This window comes from Phacochoerus africanus, chromosome 1 (genome assembly GCF_016906955.1).
Source record: "Phacochoerus africanus isolate WHEZ1 chromosome 1, ROS_Pafr_v1, whole genome shotgun sequence".
Classification (NCBI taxonomy): Eukaryota; Metazoa; Chordata; class Mammalia; order Artiodactyla; family Suidae; genus Phacochoerus; species Phacochoerus africanus.
In genome coordinates this window covers 24,733,363-24,752,974 of record NC_062544.1, presented here as the reverse complement: position 1 = coordinate 24,752,974, position 19,612 = coordinate 24,733,363, and the positions used below count along the sequence as shown (strand labels likewise).

At 48.7% G+C, this 19,612-nt stretch overlaps 1 protein-coding gene across 1 annotated transcript in view; it reads left to right on the top strand.

Moving 5' to 3' along the window:
• The window catches only part of SLIT3 (slit guidance ligand 3), a 670,365-nt gene that overhangs the window by 631,258 nt on the left and 19,495 nt on the right, over window positions 1-19,612 (top strand). The window contains exons 28-30 of the mRNA XM_047784155.1: window positions 2,142-2,281; window positions 5,544-5,637; window positions 18,749-18,886. Coding sequence (XP_047640111.1) covers window positions 2,142-2,281; window positions 5,544-5,637; window positions 18,749-18,886 — 372 coding nt within the window. The remainder of the gene's footprint in view (window positions 1-2,141; window positions 2,282-5,543; window positions 5,638-18,748; window positions 18,887-19,612) is intronic.

Here is a 19,612-nt window from a genome sequence, read left to right as displayed (position 1 = left end):
CAGTGGAAAGGAATCTGACTAGCATCCGTTAGGATGCAGGTTCCATCCCCGGCCTCGCTTAGTGGTTAAGGATGCAGAGTTGTTATGAGCTGTGGTGTAGGTCCCAGACGGAGCCAGTAGCTGTGGCTGTGGCTTAGGACGGCAGCTACAGCTCCGTTTTGACCCCTAGTCTGGGAACCTCCAAATGCCCTTGGTGCAGCCCTTTAAAAAAAAAAAAAGAAAAAGTAAAACCCTCACCCCACCCCAGGGTAACTGCGGCATCTTTAGTTAAACAATTACAGCTGCAGTGACCCTGATTCCCAATCAGGCCACCTTCCGAGACACTGTGGGGCTGATTTCAACCTATTTTTTGAGGGGACACAATTCAATCCATGACCCCTCTTGTCAGAATTCTAAAAGCATCACCTATCTCTTTATACAGATGTTTCTTTAGTTCTGACACATTGTTTGCTCAAAAAAAAAAAAAAAAAAAAAAAAAGCTGTCCCCCCAGCTAACACTTTGCTCTTGAAATCTGCTTGACAGCCACCTCCACCACCCCAACCCTGGCCCGAGCAGGCAGGTTTCCAGACTTTAGCCTCTTCCCCACCTCTGTCCACTCCGTGAGCAACCCCCGCTCCCTAGACCAGCCACTCTTGTGCCCCTTTCATGTAGTCCTAAGGCTCCAAAGACTGCACGAGCAGAGGCAGAGTGACTCACTTCAGGAAAATAGGCAGCATTAGGGTTGAAGATCTTTGGAAACCTACCTCCTGTCTGGCTCTGAAGAAATGACCTTTTTCATGAATGCCTGGGGTTCCTAATAGAAAAAGGGGAGTTAGAATCATTTTGCTCTACCTCGAGAGCGCAGACCCAAGAACAGCACCACCCCCCCCCCTGCTCCCCATCCCCAGCCTTTCGTAGACAGTGTGACACAGTTTTGAAGTCATAGGGGGAAGGAGGTTAGGTAGGATTCTAGGACCACAGAAACCCACTTCCTATTTTTAGTTTCATTCTTTAGCTAAATCCCAAGTCAGAGCAGTCTCTGAGCTGGAGAGAGGCCTGGAATTCCAGGTTTGAGACTAGAACACACGTTCATGGATGGGGTGTGTGTCCCTAGTGAAGATGGGGGGGGCACAGAAAGAGTGAGCATCCCTGAAGGGCTCGTTTCATCAGAAACTCGGCCCCACCTGCACCCCCCAACGCCTCCCCCTCCCCTCGTCTTCCCAGCCTTCATCTGCTCTGAGTTACTTTGCATGCCTGGTCCTGGGGGTGTGGCCAAGGTCGGGCTGCAGACAGGTGTTGTGGTTTTTACATAAGAGGTTCAACACTCCAGAGACAAGTTAAGGAGATGCCTCATGCTGACCTATGGTGTCTTAAACTGAGCTCACCCGAAAGCCTCAGTGTTGGCAGGAAAGGGGCTCTCCCACCCATCCTCTCATCCCCTCATCCCCCAGAGCTGCAGGGAGCTCAGAAATAGCAGGAATACTTGACCAGGAGAGGTGGCAGCCCTAAGGAAAGGTGAAGGCGGCAGGTGGTTTTGTCTAGGACTAAACCTGGCTAATGTGTTCTCAGCCTTTTCTCTGTGCTTTGTACCCTTCTGAGCATTTTACTTGTATCATCTCATTGAATCCTCCCAGCCACCCTGGGGGTAGGTCATACCATCCGTGGACAGATGAGCAAACTGAGATCGAAGTTAATTCCCGGGAAACCGGGTTGCAGAGCCGCCCTGTCCTGCTCCCCATGGAAAGGCTGGCTGCCTTTGAGTAGAAAGTCACAAAAAGGGCAAGGTTTATGGTGCCATTTCTTTCTTTGCAAAAGAGAGAACCCACAGAACAGCTGAAGGAAGGGCTGCATAGGAGACAGCTGGAGGAATTTAAGCTCTGCCCTGAAACCACTTCCAGCTGGGGGAGCAGCAGAGGAGGCGTGGCCATCAGGGGAGATGAAATGCTGCCCAAAGGCGGGGCTGGGTGAAATGCCCTCTTGGGCACCTAGGGGGTCTTCCTGCTCAGGACGCCAAGTCCTCATGTGTCGGAAGGGCTGCCTTGGACTCCAGCTGAAGGAAAAACCTAATTATGCTTCCCCCCCCCCCCGCCCCTCTGCCGCTCCAACCTGCCCTCCTTCCTGACCCCTGGCTCCCTGCTTCCCCACCCACACATCCCCAAAGCTGCTCCTGCCCTCTGGGTTTCGAGGGGCAGCGGTGCGAGATCAACCCAGACGACTGTGAGGACAACGACTGTGAGAACAACGCCACCTGTGTGGACGGCATCAACAACTACGTGTGTGTTTGCCCCCCCAACTACACAGGTGAGGCCCCGGCGCCTGAGCGTGGGTTGGAGGGTGTGGGCAGTGGGGCTGGCGTGTCATGCCTAGAAAAATACCCCTTTCTTAGCTTCTTCTAAAGACTCCTCCTGTTTTGCCCTTTAGACGAAGGCTTGAGTCCCCCAAACCCCAAACTGTGCCACGAGGGGCTTCCCAAAGCCCACTCTCGTCGCTTGTCCACCCCGGAAATTCACTAGCTCCTTCACACGCTGAACAGGTTCCCAGGGCCCTTTCAGCTTTCCCTTCGTTTAGCTGATGCTCATCCTTGCCTTTGGAGACCCTGGAGCCCCCGGGGGTGTTTGAGACCCGCAGAGAGGCCCTGGCCCTGTGGTGAAGCTTTGTTCAGGTCTGCTCCCCCCTTCTCTAGAAATCGAATCTTCCAGACCACCCTGCTAGGAGCTGGGGATACCAAACCGAGCAAGACAACATTCCTTCTCGGAAGATGCTATGGTCAAGTAGAGAGACGTGCATTTGCTAGAATGAGAACCTAAGACGTATAGCCCAGGGGGTTGTGGGATCACAGAGGCACCCAACCCAGCCAGAGAATAAAGGCTTCCCCCCCCCCCAGGAGGTTATACGTCAAGAGAATGATTGTATTTACCCCGCCCCAGAACAGGGCACTTTTATGTCCTATGTTAAAAGCCCCTAATGAGGACTGTTGTATGTACCATTAGATCATGAAGCAAAATGCCACCAACGTGGTGAACACACAGCCTACTGTGTTGTAAGATCAGCCTAAAGCGGCATTTCTCAAATGGGAATTCCAGAAATTCTGTGCATTCTTCGAAGAAAAGGTGCCAAGGGCAAAACAAATTTGGGAAGCAATGCGTGTAATAGTAACCCTTTGCTTGGAGCAATGTGATACAGATTAACATGAGAGGTTCTGAGAGTTCCCGCTTTAAAGAAAGCCATTTCACTTGGTTTAACGCAGCAGGTCCCAAATTCACATGGTCTCAGAGCTTCCCTCGCGTCTCCTACTCTGAAATACCCTTGCCAATCCAGAGATCCTGGGTTGCAATAAACATATTTTAGGAAATACTAGCCTAAGGCGAGGCTGACAACAAGGATGGTACAACCCAGGGACTCCCACGGCCAAGCCTAATGGAACCTGGCTTCAGTGTCAGGAATGAGGTGGGAGATGGGAAGACATAGAAGACAAATAGAAGCGATCTTGAGGGCTTCAGGGAAGGAAGCCAAGTGGCCCCCTTGCCCCCCAAGATCCTGTGCCTATATGCAGGCCTCCAGCCCAATAGCCAGATCCCCTGCCTCCCAAGCATACTCTTGGGACTGCGGGAATGTGCCCAGACCAACTGAGAAAAGCATGTGCTCCACTTAATCCTAGGCCTCTGGGGGTCCCAGAGAAAGATTTCTACTAAAAATGCAGGGGAGTTCCCGTCGTGGCTCAGTGGTTAACAAATCCAACTAGGAACCATGAAGTTGCAGGTTCGATCCCTGGCCTTGCTCAGTGGGTTAAGGATCCGGCGTTGCCGTGAGGTGTGGTGTAGGTTGCAGACACGGCTCGGATCCTGCGCTGCTGTGGCTCTGGCGTAGGCCAGTGGCTACAGCTCCAGCTAGACTCCTAGACTGGGAACCTCCATGTGCCGTGGGAGCAGCCCTAGAAAAAGGGAAAAAGACAAAAAATAAATAAAAATGCAGGGAACTCTCCTGAGAATCTACCTTTCTTATGTCATACATCTTCCATCTTCCACGAGTGGAGCTGTAGCCGAGTTGAATGAGCAATAAGCCACAGTCCCTGTATGCTTACTGTCTGCAGAACCCTGAATTGGCCATGAAAGTATCAAGACATCTAAGCTATGCCCTCAGCGACAGGGGGCATCTGGTCTACCTGAGAGATGCGAGGCAGCATCACATAGAATTAAATCATTGGTCCTAAGGAATCCGCTCAGTGCCAGAGAGCGAAAGTAAAAGCCCCCGCAGGAAGAGGAGGCCTAGGGGCTCAGAAGAGGCTCTTGGGCCAAAGAGGGACTTGAACGGACTCGACGGTGGGCACATGAGCGGGGTGGGGGGTGCTGAGGAAGCACTTGCTAAGAGGGTTTCCTGCCTGTGTCTGCCGCCGACTGGGGTGCACTTCTGCTCTCATGTACGTTGTTCCCCAGAATGGGCTGTTGTGGTTTTTGCCAGAAAACGTCAGCAGTGACCCCCACAGAGACGACGGCTCTCTGGGTGTCTCCAGGAGACGAAGAGGAGGAGGCTTACAGAGCACGAAGTGCGTTACATGAGAGGTCTTGAGAGGCTGGGGGGCAAAATAAGGACAGGGTAGGGGTCAGCTTGTCCCCAGTGGAACAGAGGAGAGACTCTGGGGGGTATGTGCATCATGCATTTACTCCCCAGCCTCTCTCAGGACCTTCCTCCCCTGGAGGAAGCGGCCCAGGCAACCCTCTGCTCACACCTGCCCTAGGAAAGAACCTCCCTGGCTAGAAGGCTTTGTCTCCTGAGTCACTGTCACCTGCCTTGAGCGGGTAGACTTTGAGGAGGCTCAGAGGTGCATCTGCCAGTGACCTCATCCCGGCGGTCCTGTCTTACCTCCCACTGTCCCGAAGCGCAGTTTAAGGTGATGCGAATGTTTCAGGGCTTAGATGCAAGCCTTGGATCCCTGTGTATTTATGACCCATCAGGCATCTTCTGGCACCAAGAATTGCAAAGAGAAAGCATTCAGAGACCAGACCTTTAAATTCCTTTCATATTTTCTTCTCTGAGAAAATCCAGGAGGCTTATGTATCTGTAACAGGTGGACTGTGCTGTTAAGCCCTGTTTGCTCCTCCAGGAGGCCCCTGGGTTTCCACCGAGTGTTCCCATCATTTCACTGACAGCTCTGTGTGGTAATTGCCTGCTTATTTGTAGACCCTCTTCTGCAGGCCAGAGGCGGGGTGGGGATCAGACCAGGTCACTATGGTGTCCCTGGCACCTGGCCCAGTGCTGCCACACAGAAAGTGCTCCGTAAGTGGCTGTGGAATAAAGAAACAAAGAAGCATAGCCCGGGGTCAGGGGCTGGCATCCTGTGGTTTCAGCGATGCAGCTCCTGGCTGATGGAGTGACACGGGCAAACGGTGGTGCAGTGACAGTGCCCAGGAGAGGTCCTGGAATCTTCCCATTGTCACTGCCAGGGAAATCGAGGCAGAGGGACAGGAGAAAGGAGATGCCAAGAGAGCAAATGCAGGGCTTCTGATAGTTGCGACCTACTGCATGAACCACCCCTGATCCTGGGTTCGCTCCTCGCCCCCACCAGGTGAGCTGTGTGACGAGGTGATTGACCACTGCGTGCCCGGGATGAACCTCTGTCAGCATGAGGCGAAGTGTGTCTCCCTGGACAGAGGATTCAGGTAAGGCTTGTTCATGCCGCAGCCCAGGGTCCCAACCGCTCCAACAGTCTGCCGCTTGAGACAGAGGCTCTGGGGCTCCCTCCATATTCTCTCTCTCCCTCTTCCTGCCTATTATTTGTTCTTTACCGTGTGCTTTCTCCTGTCTAGGTGTGATGTGACTCTCTGTTTCCCTGTGTGTGCGCGCCTCTGTCTCTGTTTTTGTGGGAGTCTCTCTGAGCCTCTGTCTCTGGCTTCTCCATCCCCAGCCCCCACTCTGTTGAAAGAAAGAAATCCCCCTTTTCCTTAGCCCTCCCCCCCTCTTCTTCGTCCCCCTCCCTCTCTCAGCACCTCTTTTCTTCCCGAAGCCAGTATGTAGAGCAGTCGCGTAGAGAAGGCAGAGTCCCAAGGTATCCGTTCACCTTCCCTGGGTGCAGCCTTCACAGCTCTCCGCCTTCTGTGGCCCCAGCAGGTGTGCCAGCCTGTGCACCTGTGTGTGGTGGGGGGAAGGGGGAGTGAGCCCTGATGGGTTGCGCAGACACAGCCACTGGTGGAGCAGTCCCCATGGGAGCAGCGGAGCCCATAGGAGCTGGGGGCGCACTTGAGCGATTCTAAGGGCGAATGGAGAGGCTGCCTCCAGAGAAGGCATGGCTTCTGGAGCCTTGGAATCAAATGGCACCCCTGGGAAGTCCTTTCTGGGCTCTGTCCCCACCTCCTCCCTTCACCCTCCTTCATGAAAATGTGTGCCATGGCCTCTTTTGGAGAAGATCCTGAGACCCTCAAGACCTGCGATTTTCTGACATTGGAAGGGACAGGCTAGAACCCTTTGGCCAAGGACACTCTCCTCTACCTCAAAGCTGCCTTCCACGCAGTTGCCTTCCCTCCTCCCCAGCAGACTCTGTCCAACACTGAGGTTGGGGCTGGGGGCTTCTAGCACCAAGGAATCAGGCAGAGGCCAGCGCAAAGCCTTCAGCAAAGACACCAGAAATGACCCTGCAGAGCCACCCCGAGTGAGGAGGACTGTGTGTCTGGAGCTCAGTGTCTGTGCTGAGGAGTCTTTAAGGGGAATCCTGACCAGCCTTTCATCCAGTGGTTTCTCCAGCCTCTGGAGAACAGAAGCTCGGGCCCTGGTCTCTTTGGCCCCAGGCGCTCTCATCACTCTGTGTCTGTCCAGCTCTCCATCATAAGTCAGAGAGTTCTCAGACCTGGGGGTTTTTGAGACTGTGATTCTACACAGCAGAGCTTAGGGCTCCCTGGCAACCCAGAATCTTAGAAAACCACAGACAGGAGTTCCTACTGTGGCACCGTGGGTTAAGGGCCCAGCATTGCTGCAGCTGTGGCATAGGTCACAGCTGTGGATCGGATTCAATCCCTGGCCCAGGAACGTCCCTATGCCGCAGGTATGGCCAAAAACAAAAAACAAAGGAAAACCCCAGACATCATAAAATCACAGGCTCTGCAAAACTTGAACTTGTAAACTCTCAGAGTCCTGGAATCTAAGAGTTATGGGTTCCAGTTTCCGTTGCCCAGCCATTAGACCCCAAATCCTCACTGTGGTGAGGGCAGCAGGTTCCGCGGGGTTTTTGATTCCCTCCAAGGCTCTTGCTGTGAAGGTGGAGAAAATGTTGACGCAAAACAAAGGTTTTGAAAAGAAGGAATTTCTAGGGCCCTGGATTCTGGCTCTGAGCGCTGCTGGGGTTCTGAGGAGTGGGGAGAAGAAGCTTCTGGAGAGAGAGGGAAGGCTCCCTACCCGAGGACGTGGGATGTGAAGTGACCACCAAGGGATGGGTGGGGTGGGAGTGGGAGTGGGTTGAGAGAAGGAGGCCCCTCAGGTAGAAGAGTCTAGAGTAGGTGGGGGGAGGGAGAGGGGCCATGAGCAGGTGTCCTTGGGTTTTCCTTTTCGATGTGGACATCCTGAGCCTAGCGCTCACCGCCAGGGAAAACGCAAGGGCCGGGTCAGGGCCTCTGGCTTCACAGGGAGCTAAGGGAGCTGCAGCCCTCAGTGCACGCACCCTCCAGCAAGCCCGCCTTACCTCCCCCATCCCCTCGGAGCTGTGCTGGGTGGGCTTGCAGGTGGTCGAGTCACCTGAGGGTGAGTCAGGGTGAGGGATGCCCCCCAGCCCCGCTTTTCCCACTCCCGGCTGTGACTTCAGATTGGGGCTGCTCTTTGACTGCAGAAAGAACAAAGGGCTGAGAAGCGGTGCATAAAACACAAACTTGGACCCAAAGCTGAGCCCGCCCGACTGCCAAGCGCAGTGCTTTGGGTGTGCGTGGGCAGGGGCAGTGGTGGTGACTGGGCCTCTGAGCTACAAGGACTGGATAGAATAGCCACAGATGAAAGGAGATCCATGGCACTTGAGGCCGAGTGGACAGCAAGCTCCGAAGATGCTGGCTTGGATGAGCGGCCCAGGGTTGTCGGTCTGTGGTCGGGGTGCTAGGGAGTTGGGACTGGACACAGGAGCAGGCAAAAGACCAGGATCCTCTGCTGCTTGTCCCTGGAAGCTCTCTCTGCTGTAACCAAGACCCCTTGAGTTCAAGGACAATATGCAATAGCAAGAAAGCAGCCTAGCTTTCAAAATCTTGAGATAATACATTTATGCACAATGCCTGTTAGAATCTTGAAGAGGTCCACAGGCCAACTCAATAATGTTGATTTTTTTTTTTTTTTACTAAGATGCATTTAAATCAAAAGTCCCTTTTCCCAGTGCAACATTTTATAATATTACCCTCCCCCCCTCCACCATCACCATAACAACTCGTATGCGAAGGCCGGCAATAGGGACGTTAAGAGACATGCTGGCAGTGACACCTCTGCCTGTGTTTGAAGATGTTTATCCTTGGAGATTTCCTGGTATGTTTGCTCTAATGAGGTCTCAACAGGACAGATAGCACTGTATCCATCTCTGTGACATGAACACTGAAATAATCATATGCCGAAGCCCTGAAAATAATAACGCTGTCCACGAACACTGAAAATAATAATAGCAGAAACGAGTTCCCATTGTGGCTCAGCGGGAACGAACCTGACTCGTATCCATGAGGATTGTAGGTGTGATCCCTGGCCTCGCTCAGTGGGTTAAGGATCCAGTGTTGCCGTGGGCTGTGGTGTAGCTCGCAAACATGGCTCAGATCTGGCATGGCTGTGGCTGTGGCGTAGGCCAGCAGCTGCAGCTCCCATTCAGCCCCTGGCCTGGGAACTTCCATATGCCGTGGGTACAGCCGTAAAAAGACAAAAAAGATAAAAGCAAAACAGGGAACGCAGGTTATACCCATCGCCTTTAAGTGGATGAAGAAACGTGGAAAGCCTTGCTCCTGGACCTGAGGCCCATGAACCAGCGGCATCAGCATCCCAGGAGAGCTTGTTGGGAATGCTAATTCACAGGCCCCACCTACACGCCCTTGAATCAGAAGCTGCACTTTAACAAGAGTCCTGGGTGTTCCGTTTGAGAAGTGCGGCTGTGGCGAGGGCTGTTGTGTTGGAAAAAGGGAAAGCATATTAACCCTCCAGACCTACACCGCTTCACCCGTGAGCAAGCACGGCTTCCCTAATTCCTCATGAAGAATCCTCACCGGTAGCCTTGACCTCCACGTTTGAGAGGCTGGGTTTTACCCTGTAAGGAGAGAGCAGCTGTGTTGCCTTAGAGAAGCTCATAGAGCTTGAGTTGCTCAAGAGACACAAACACAGACGTCTGCCAGGGCCAGGTTTGCCTCTAGCAGGGGCCTGGCCTGCAGAATAGTGAGCACATGCCCGGCCCCCGCCCTCCAAAGGCATCCCCAGTCTGTTCCTTTAAAAGACTAGGCTGGGAAGTGGGCTATGATGTGAAAGTCTGAAGCGTCTGGGGTGGCAGTAAGTCTGGTATTTCACATTTACCCGTCAAATAATAAAGGTGAGCAGGTCAGACCTTAGCAGATTCCCGGCTTTTGGATGCAAGCCCAGTAAATCCTCAGATTCTAGAACTTGGCCCCCTCCAGGGACACCCCCACTCTGAGTATCTTACCTTGCCACAAGTCCACAGCATGCACTGTGTCCTTCCAACCCCTGCAAGGCCAGGGTCCTCCTGTGACTCCAGCCCACTTCTGTCCATCCTGGGGGCGGGGAGGGGAGGAGGGGGCCGTCCCTCTGTCCTGCTGCTTCCCCTTCGGGATCCTTTGTCTCCTAAGTATTCCAAGCTCTCCCTTCTCCTGCTGGCCACCTGTACTACACCTCTCCCTGCCCACACCAGCTACCCGCCTGACTTAAATAAGCCATGGTTATTATCTGCACTCAGCCCCGGAGAATTTAGCCAGTGAGCCCAGAGAGGGGTGCGGGCTCCAGGCCCTGCAGGAGGCAGAAGAGCCAGGAAGCACTTGTGTCCATATGCTCGTGGGCCGAAACCCCTGTGAGTAAGGTGGTACCTCCGGTCTCTCTTGCGGAGACTTGGGCACAGTGTCACTCCAGACAGAGGAACCCAGAGAGGCGTGTTTCAGGCACACACCCAGGGAGGCCAGCCACAACAACTTTCTCTGGCTGGGTGGAAACCCGGGCCAGCAGAGACGTGATGGAGCTGCCGACAGGGGGCTCCTCAAGGAGGGGCGGGTCACCTGCAGGCCTGGGTTGGGCCTATAGCCCCCATCCTCTCACCTGGAGAAGAGGAGGCACTTAGCATGGGCAGAACAGGGGGGATTCGCCCTTCTAATCCAGGCAGGAATCTCTTAGGAACAATGTACAAATGATAGAATGGAATCAAGGGAGTGGGAGTTCCTGTTGTGACGCAGTGGTTAACGAATCCGACTAGGAACCATGAGGTTGGGGGTTCGATCCCTGGCTTTGCTCAGTGGGTTAAGGATCCGGTGTTGCCATGAGCTGTGGTGTAGGTCGCAGACGCGGCTCGGATCCCACGTTGCTGTGGCTCTGGTGTAGGCCGGTGGCTACAACTCCGATGAGACCCCTAGCCTGGGAACCTCCATGTGCCGCGGGAGTGACCCTAGAAAAGGCAAAAAGCCAAAAAAAATTAATCAAGGGAGTGCCAACAGCATCATTTCTTCATTGTCCTCAGCAGCACCTTCTGCATCTCATGTTGTGTACTCAGTGTGCATCTAGTTTCCTGCAGAGTGTATCACTTAATCAATTTTTAAAACCCCCAGAAGAGGTGAAGTTATTGATCATGCGTCACATTAATATTGCCTTTTTTTCTCTTTTTCATGTTTGAGGGCCACCCTGTGGCATGTGGACGTTCCCAGGCTAGGGGCTGAATCTGAGCTGCAGCTGCCAGCCCATACCACAGCAATGCCAGATCCGAGCCATGTCTGCGACCTACACCACACCTCACAGCAACGCTATATCCTTAACCCACTGAGCGAGGCCAGAGATTGAGCCTGCATCCTCATGGATATTAGTTGGGTTCTTAACCCTCTGAGCCACAATGAGAAATCTTTTTTTTTTTTTCTTCTTTTTTAAAAGTTGTATTGAAATGTAGTTTATTTAAAGTGTTGTGATAGTTTCTGCTGTACAGCAAAGTGATTCAGTTATGCATGTACACATATCTGTTCTCTTTCAGATTCTTTTCCCATACAGATCATCACAGAATATTGGGTAGAGTTCCCTGTGCTGTGCAGCAGGTCCCCGTTAGCCATTCCCTGTGCCACAGTGCGCATACGCCAATCCCAAACCCACAGTCCATTCCTCTCTCCCACCACCCATCCCCTGTGGTAACCAAAAATTTGTTTTCAAAATCTGTGGGTCTGTTTCTGTTCTGCAAATACTTTTATTTGTATCTTTTTCCTTTTTTTTTTTTTGGTCTGTCTTTGTCTCTCAGGGCCACACCCATCGCATATGGAGGTTCCCAGGCTAGGACTCCAATTGGAACTGTAGCCACTGGCCTATGCCACAGCCACAGCCAACTCAGGATCTGAGCTGCATCTGTGACCTACCCCACAGGTCATGGCAATGCCAGATCCTTAACCCATTGAGTGAGACCGGGGATCCAACCTGTGTCCTCATGGATGCTAGTCAGGTTTGCTAACACTGAGCCATAACAGGAACTCCCTGTATCTTTTTCTTTAGCGTCCGCATATAAGTGAGATCATATGATGTTTGTCTTTCACTATATGACTATAAGACTAATTTCACTTAGTGCGATGATTTCTTAAGTCCATGCATGTTGCTGCACATGGCATTATTTCATTCTTTTTATGGCTGAGTAATACTGTATACATGTACCGCATCTTTATTCATTCCTCTGTTGATGGACATTTAGGTTGCCTCCATGTCTTAGCTATTGAATACAGTGCTGCGATAAACATCAGGGTGCATGTATCTTTTCAAATTGTGGTTTTCTCTGGATAAATGCCTAGGAGTGAGATTGCTGAATCATGGTAGTTCTATTTTCAGGTTTTTGAGGACCCTCCATACTGTTTTCCATAGTGGTTGCACCAATTTACATTCCCACCAACAGTGTAAGAGGGTTCCCTTTTCTCCACACCCTTGCCAGCATTTGTTGTTTGTAGAATTTTTGATGATGGCCATTCTGGCTGGTGTACCATGTACCATATAGTACTTTGATTTGCATTTCTCTCATAATTAGCAGTGTTGAGCATCTTTTCATGTGTTTTTTGGCCATCTTCTTTGTGGCCATGTCTTCTTTGGATAAATGTCCATTTAGATCTTCTGTCCATTTTTTGATTGGGTTGTTTGGTTTTTGATATGGAGCTGCATGAGCTGTTTTGTGTATTTTGGAGATTAATCCCTTGTCAGCCACTTCATTTGCAAAGATTTTCTTCTGTTCCATGGGTTGTCTTCATTTCATTCATGGTTTCCCTTGCTGTGCAAAAACTTTTAAGTTTAACTAGGTCCCATTGGTTTATTTTTGTTTTTATTTTCAATACTCTAGGAGGTGGATCTGAAAAGATATTGCTGTGGTTTATGCCAGAGAGTGTTCTGCCTGTGTTTTCCTCTAAGAGTTTTATAGTACTCGAGGTTATATTTAGATCTTTAATCTATTTTGAATTTATTTTTGTATGTGGTGTTAGTGTTCTAATTTCATTCTTTTACATGTAGCTGTTCAGTTTTCCAGCACCACTTATCAAAGAGATTGTCTTTTCTCCATTGTATATTCTTGCCTCCTTTGTCACACATTAGTTGACCATGGATGCATGGATTTATTTATGGGCTTTCTATCCTGTTCCACTGATCTATGTCTGTTTTTGTGCCAATACCATACTGTTTTCATGACAGTAGTTTTTTAGTATAGTCTGAAGTCAAGGAGCCTGATTCCTCAAGTTCCATTTTTCTTTCTCAGGACTGCTTTCACTATCCAGGGCACTTTGGGTTTCCACACAAATTTAAAAAAAATTTTTTTTTGTTCTAGTTCTGCAAAAAATGCTATTGGTAATTTACAGGGATTGCATTGCATCTGTAGATTGCCTTGGGTAGTATAGTCATTTTGACAGTATGATTCTTCCAATCAAGGAACATCTGTTTGTCATCTTCAGTTTCTTTGATGGTCCTTATAATTTTCAGAGTACAGGTCTTTTGCCTCCTTAGGTAGGTGTATTTCTCAATATTTTATTCTTTTTGATGCAATGGTGAATGGAATTGTTCCTTTAACTTCTCTTTCTGATCTTGCATTGTTAAGTGTATAGAAATGTGAGTGATTTCTTTGTATTAATTTGTATCCTACAACTTTACCAAATTCATTAGTGAGCTCCAGTAGTTTTCTAGCAGCATTTTTTGAATTTTCTATGTACAATATGATGTCATCTGCAAACAACAACATTTTTATTTCTTCTCTTCCAATTTGGTTTCTTTTATTTCTTTTTCTATTTTTACTGCCATGGTTAGGACTTCCAAAACTGTGTTGAATAAAATTAGTGAGGGTAGATATCCTTGTCTTGTTCCTGATCTTAGTGGAAATACCTTCAGCTGTTCACCGTGGAGAATGATGTTAGTGTGGGTTTGTCACATATGGCCTTTATTATGTTTAGGTATTTCCCCTTTATGCCTACTTTCTGGAGGATTTTTATCAAAAATCGGTGTTGGATTTTGTCAAAAGCTTTTTCTGCATGTCTTGAGAGGATCATATGGTTCTTATTCTTCAGGTTGTTAATGTGGTGTATCACACTGATGGATTTGCAGGTATTGAAAAATCCTTGCATCCCTGGGATAAATCCCACTTGATCATGGAGTATGATCCTTTTAATGTATTGCTGGATCAGTTTGCTAGTCGTTTTTTTTTTGTTTTTGGTTTTGGTTTTTTTTTTTGAGGATTGTTGCATTTCTGTTCATCAGTGATATTGGCCTGTAATTTTCTTTTTTATTGCGTCTTTGGTTTTCGTATCAAAGTATGGTGGCCTCATAGAATGAGTTTAGAGGTGTTCCTTCCTCAGCAGTTTTTGGGAATAGTTTCAGAAGGATAGGTGATAACTCTTCTCTAAATATTTGATACAATTTGCCCATGAAGGCCATCCAGTCCTGGCCTTTTGTTTGTTGGACGTTTTCAAATCATGGTTTCAACTTCAGGGCTTAAGACAGGTCCATTCATCTTTTCTATTTCTTCCTGGTTCAGTCTTGGAAGATTGTACATTTCTAAGAATTTGTTCATTTCTTCTAGGTTGTCCACTTTATTGGCATACAGTTGCTTGGAGTCATCTTTTCTGATCCTCTGTATTTCTGCGATGGCCATTGTAACTTCTCCTTTTTCATTTCTAATTTTATTGACTTGAGCCCGCTCCCTTTTTTTCTTGATGAATCTGGCTAAGAGTTTATCAGTTTTGTTGATCTTTTCAAAATTCCAACTTTTAGTTTCATTGATCTTTTCTACTGTTTCCTTTGTTTCTATTTCATTTATTTCTGCTGTATTGTAACGATTTCTTTCTTTCTACTAACTTTGGGGGTTTTTTTTGTTCTTTCTCTAGTTGCTATAGGTGTAAGGTTAGATTGTTTTGAGATTTTTATTGTTTCTTTCTTTCTTTCTTTTTTTTTTTTTTTGGTCTTTTTGCCATTTCTTGGGCTGCTCCCATGGCATATGGGGGTTCCCAGGCTAGAATCAGAGCTGTAGCCACCAGCCTACACCAGAGCCACAGCAACGCAGGATCCGAGCCGCATCTACAACCTACACCACAGCTCACAGCAACGCCAGATCCTTAACCCACTGAGCAAGGCCAGGGATCAAACCCGCAACCTCATGGTTCCTAGTTGGATTTGTTAACCACTGAGCCACAACGGGAACTCCAAGGTTTTTCTTGTTTCTTGAGGTAAGCTTGTATTGCTGTAAAAATCCCTCTTAGAATGGCTTTTGGGAGTTCCCGTTGTGGCGCAGTAGTTAACGAATCCGACTAGGAACCATGAGGTTGCGGGTTCGATCCCTGGCCTTGCTCAGTGGGTTAACGATCCGGCATTGCCATGAGCTGTGGTGTAGGTTGCAGACGTGGCTGGGATCCCGCATTGCTGTGGCTCTGGCGTAGGCCGGTGGCTACAGCTCCAATTCGACCCCTGGCCGGGGAACCTCCATATGCCGCGGGTGCAGCCCAAGAAATAGCAACAACAACAATGACAAAAAAAAAAAAAAAAAGAATGGCTTTTGCTGTATCTCATAGGTTTTTTGATCATTATGGATTCATTTGTCTCTATATATTATTGATTTCCTTTTTGAGTTCTTCAGTGATCCATTGGTTGTTTAGTAGCATATTGTTTAGTCACCCCGTGTTTGTGTTTTTAGCAGTTTTTTCCTTATAGTTCATTTCAAGTCTTATGCTGTGGTCGAAAAAGATGCTTGCTGTGATTTCCATTTTCTTAAATTTACCGAGGCTTGATTTGTGGCCCAGACTGTGATCTCTCCTAGAGAGTTTTCTGTGTGCACTTGAGAACTATGTGTATTCTACTGCTTTCAGATGGAATATTCTATAAGTATTAAGTCTTCTCTGCTTTAATACATTATTTGGGGCCTGTGTTTCCTTGTTGATTTTCTGTCTGGATGATCTCTCCATTGCTGTAATTGGGGTCTTAAAGTCCCTCGCTATTATTGTGCTATCCATTTCTCCTTTTATAACTGTTAGCAGTTGCCTTGTATATTGAGGTGATCCTATTTTGGTGATCCTATATTTACAATTGTTATATCTTCTTGCATTGATCCTTTGATCATTATGTAATGTCATTTCTCTCGTAGCATTCTTCGTTTTGAAGTCTGTTTTGTGTGATATAAGTATTTCTACTTTAGATTTCTTTTTGTTTGTTTTGTTTTTTGTTCTTTTGTCCTTTTAGGGCCACACCCGTGGCACATGGAGGTTCCCAGGCTAGGGGTCAAGTCGGGAGCTGTAGCTGACAGCCTATGCCAGAGCCACAGAAAGCAGGATCTGAGCCATGTCTGCAACCTACACCACAGCTCATGGCAATGCCAGCTCCTTAACCCACTAAGTGAGGCCAGGGATCGAACCCACATCCTCATGGATGCTAGTCGAGTTTGTTAATCACTGAGCCATGACGGGAATTCCCAATTGTAGATTTTTGATTTGTGGTTATTGTGAGGTTTTGACATAGGAATACACACACACACGATTGTTTTATATATATATGTGTGTGTGTGTGTGTGTGTGTGTGTGTGTGTATAGTCATATATATGTAAGATTTGATATATATATTTGTATATGCATGCAATTTGTTTTAAATTGCTGGTCTCTTGATTGCAAATGCATTTCTAATATCCTGCATTTGTACTCTCCTCTTCTCACAATTGCTGGTTTTAATATCATATTCGTGTGTGGATGATTTCCTACCTTTACTATATATTTGCTTTTATCAGTGAGCCTTCTCATTTGTCATTTTCTTGTTTCTAGTTGTGGCCTTTTCTTTTCTGCCTAGAGAAGTTCCTTTTGTATTTGTTGCAAAGCTGGTTTGATGGTGCTGAATTCTCTTTGCTTTTGCTTGTGTGTAAAGTTTTTGATTTCTGCTTCAAATCTGAATGAGAACCTTGCTGGGTAGAGTATTCTTGGTTGGAGGGTTTTTCATTTCATCACTTAAAGTATATCATGGCACTCCCTTCAGCCTGCAGTGTTTCTGCTGAAAAATTGGCTAATAACCTTATCAGGGTTCCCTTATATATTATTCGTTGCTTTTCCCTAGCTGCTTTCATTATTTTCTCTTTGTGTTTAATTTTCATCAATTGGATTAATATGTGTTCCTCCTTGGCTTTATTCTATATGGTAATCATTGCAATTTCTGGACTTGAGTGAGTGATTCCTTTCCCATGTTAGGGAAGTTTTCAGCTGTTATCTCTTCAAATATTTTCTCAGTTCTCCTGCTGGCACCTCTATAATGCAAATGTTGGTGCATGAATATTGTCCCAGAGTTCTCTTAGACTGTCCTCATTTCTTTCCATTCTTTTATTCTTTATTCTGTTCCCATCAGTGATTTTCCACAAGTCTATCTTCCACCTTGCTTATTCATTCTTCTACCTCCTGCATTCTGCTTTTGGTTCCTTCTAGGGAATTTTTCATTGCAGTTATTGTGGTGTTCATGTCTGCTTGTTTAATGTTTAAATCTTCTATTTCTTCATTAAATGTTTCTTATAATTTATCCATCTTTGCCAACAGGTTTTTCTGAGATCTTGAATTATCCTTACAATTTTTTCTCTACAGTCTTTTTTCATATAGGTTGCTTATGTCCACTTCACTTAGCTGTTTCCTGGGATTTTGCCTTGTTTTTTTGTCTGCCATTTTGTTTTGTCAAGCTTTCTGTGTGGTCTCCTTTTTGCAGGCTACAGGGTTATAGACTCTCTTGCTTCTGGTGTCTGTGCCCTTGTGGGTGAACTTGATACAGGGACTTGTGGCAGGCTTTCTGATAGGAGGGACTTGTGCCTGCCCACTGGTAGGTGGAGCCGAGTCTTGTCCCCCTGGTGGGTAGTGAGTGCTTTGTCTCTAGATGTGATGAAAAGCAGCTGTGTGCCTGGAAGGGCTTTAGACAGCCTGTTTGCTGGTGGATGGGGCCACATTCCCACCCTGTTTGTTGTTTGGCCTGAAGCTTCTCAGCCCTGATGGGTGGTGCCAGATTTTTCCAGAATAGCAGCTTCCAGGGGAGCACACACCAGTGATTATTCCCTGCGACCTCTGCCTCCAAAGTCCTGCCCCCAGAGTGAGCCACAGCCACCACCTGCTTTCCCAACAGACCATCCACAGACCCACAGATAGGTCTGACCCAGTACACTTGAAACCCTGTGTGTACTCTCGAGTACAGTCTCTGTTTTTCTCAGTCCTGCACTCAATCCCCACTGGCCTTCAACACCTAATGTTCTAGGAGCTCCTCCTTCCAATGCCAGACCACCAGACTGGGGGACCTGGTGTGGGGTTTGGAACTCTCACTCCTGTGGGCGAGCCCCTGCAGTACAATTATTTTCCAGTCTGTGGGTTGCCCACCTGGTGGGTATGGGATTGCTTATATTGTGAAAGGACCCCTTCTACTGTCTCACTGTGGCTTGTCTTTGGGTGTAGGATATCTTTTTTGGTAGCTTCCAGTCTATTTTGTTGATGGTTGTTCAGCAGTTGTCATTTTGCCGTATTCATGAGAGGGGGTGAGCTCGTCTTTCTACTCCACGTCTTGTCTGGAATCCCCATCAATCACATTTCAAGGTGAAGAAACTGAAACACAGAGAGGTAATGAGCAGCTGATACACTTAGGGTCTGATACACTTAGGTGTAAACAAAGTATCATCACCCGGGATGGGGGGCGGGGAGCCTCAGGGAAGTCACAGCGGCAATCCTGGAGTCTTGGTCTCCTCCTGGCATTGAAGGGGGGCAGACCCTCCTCATAGGGTGCTGGGAGGCCTCAGCAAGGCAGTCTCCGAAAGGGGCTTAGCACAGTGCCTGGCACAAAGGAGGGATAAGCTGAATATTAGTCCTACATGGACTGTGGTGGATCCGAGCCCAAAACTGTGTGCCTGCAGCCTGTGCTCCTCTGCCTGGCTTCCAGTGGCCGGATGGCCCAGGTGAAGCAGGCAGACCTTGGCTTTCAGGGACCAGAGGCTGTGGACAGCCTGTGAGCCCCATGGTGGGCTGGGCTTTGGGGAGCCTGCAAGAGCTGAAGGCCTCAGATATGTGGGTAGAGAGAGGAGAGTCAGCCCTAGAAGCTGCCTGGGCTGTGAAACAGCCTTGCCGTACTGTGTTCCAGGTGCGACTGTCCCCCTGGCTACAGCGGGAAGCTCTGCGAGGTGGACAACGATGACTGCACGGCCCACAGATGCCGCCACGGGGCCCAGTGTGTAGATGCGGTCAATGGCTACACATGCATCTGCCCCCAGGGCTTCAGGTATGAGGGAGGGGCTGGATGGCAGGAGGCAGTGGGCTGGAGACTCGTGGGCCGAGGCAGCCTGTGTGGAGACCCAGGCCCAGGCAGCCCTAGTCTGGAGTCTACATGGTGCCTTTAGATCCCCAAACCTTCTTCAGCCCTTCCAAGTCCCAGACACTGTTAGCAGACATTGTTGGCCCCACGCTATGGATGGGAAAAGAAGCTACAGGGCAACCACGTGGAAGTCACTTGGAGTCCAGCTCATGTTATGTCAAGCTTGGGTGTGATTCCAGCTGATGGAAGATGCCACTGTTTTGGAGCCCAGCTTGCAGGGCGGGGGTAATAGCCACATGGCCACACAGGCAAGAGTCTTCTTTCTAGACTGGAGAACAAAACCATTGTAGTATCCTAATGGCAGAAAAACGGAGGAGAATAAGAGGGTTTGGGGGAGTTCCCATTGTGGCTCAACGGAAACGAGTCTGACTAGTATCCATAAGGACGCAGGTTCAATCCCTGGCCTTCCTCTGTGGGTTAAGGCTCTGGTATTGCCATGAACTGTGGTGTAGGTCACAGACTCGGATCTCACATTGCTGTGGCTGTGGTATAGGCGGGCAGCTGTAGCTCTGATTCGACCCTCAGCCTGGAAACCTCCATATGCCACAGGTGCAGCCCTAAAAAAAGGCAAAAAAAAAAAGAGGGGTCAGTCTTGGAATCAGTGAAGCCAGGAGAGAAAGAGGAGATGGGAGG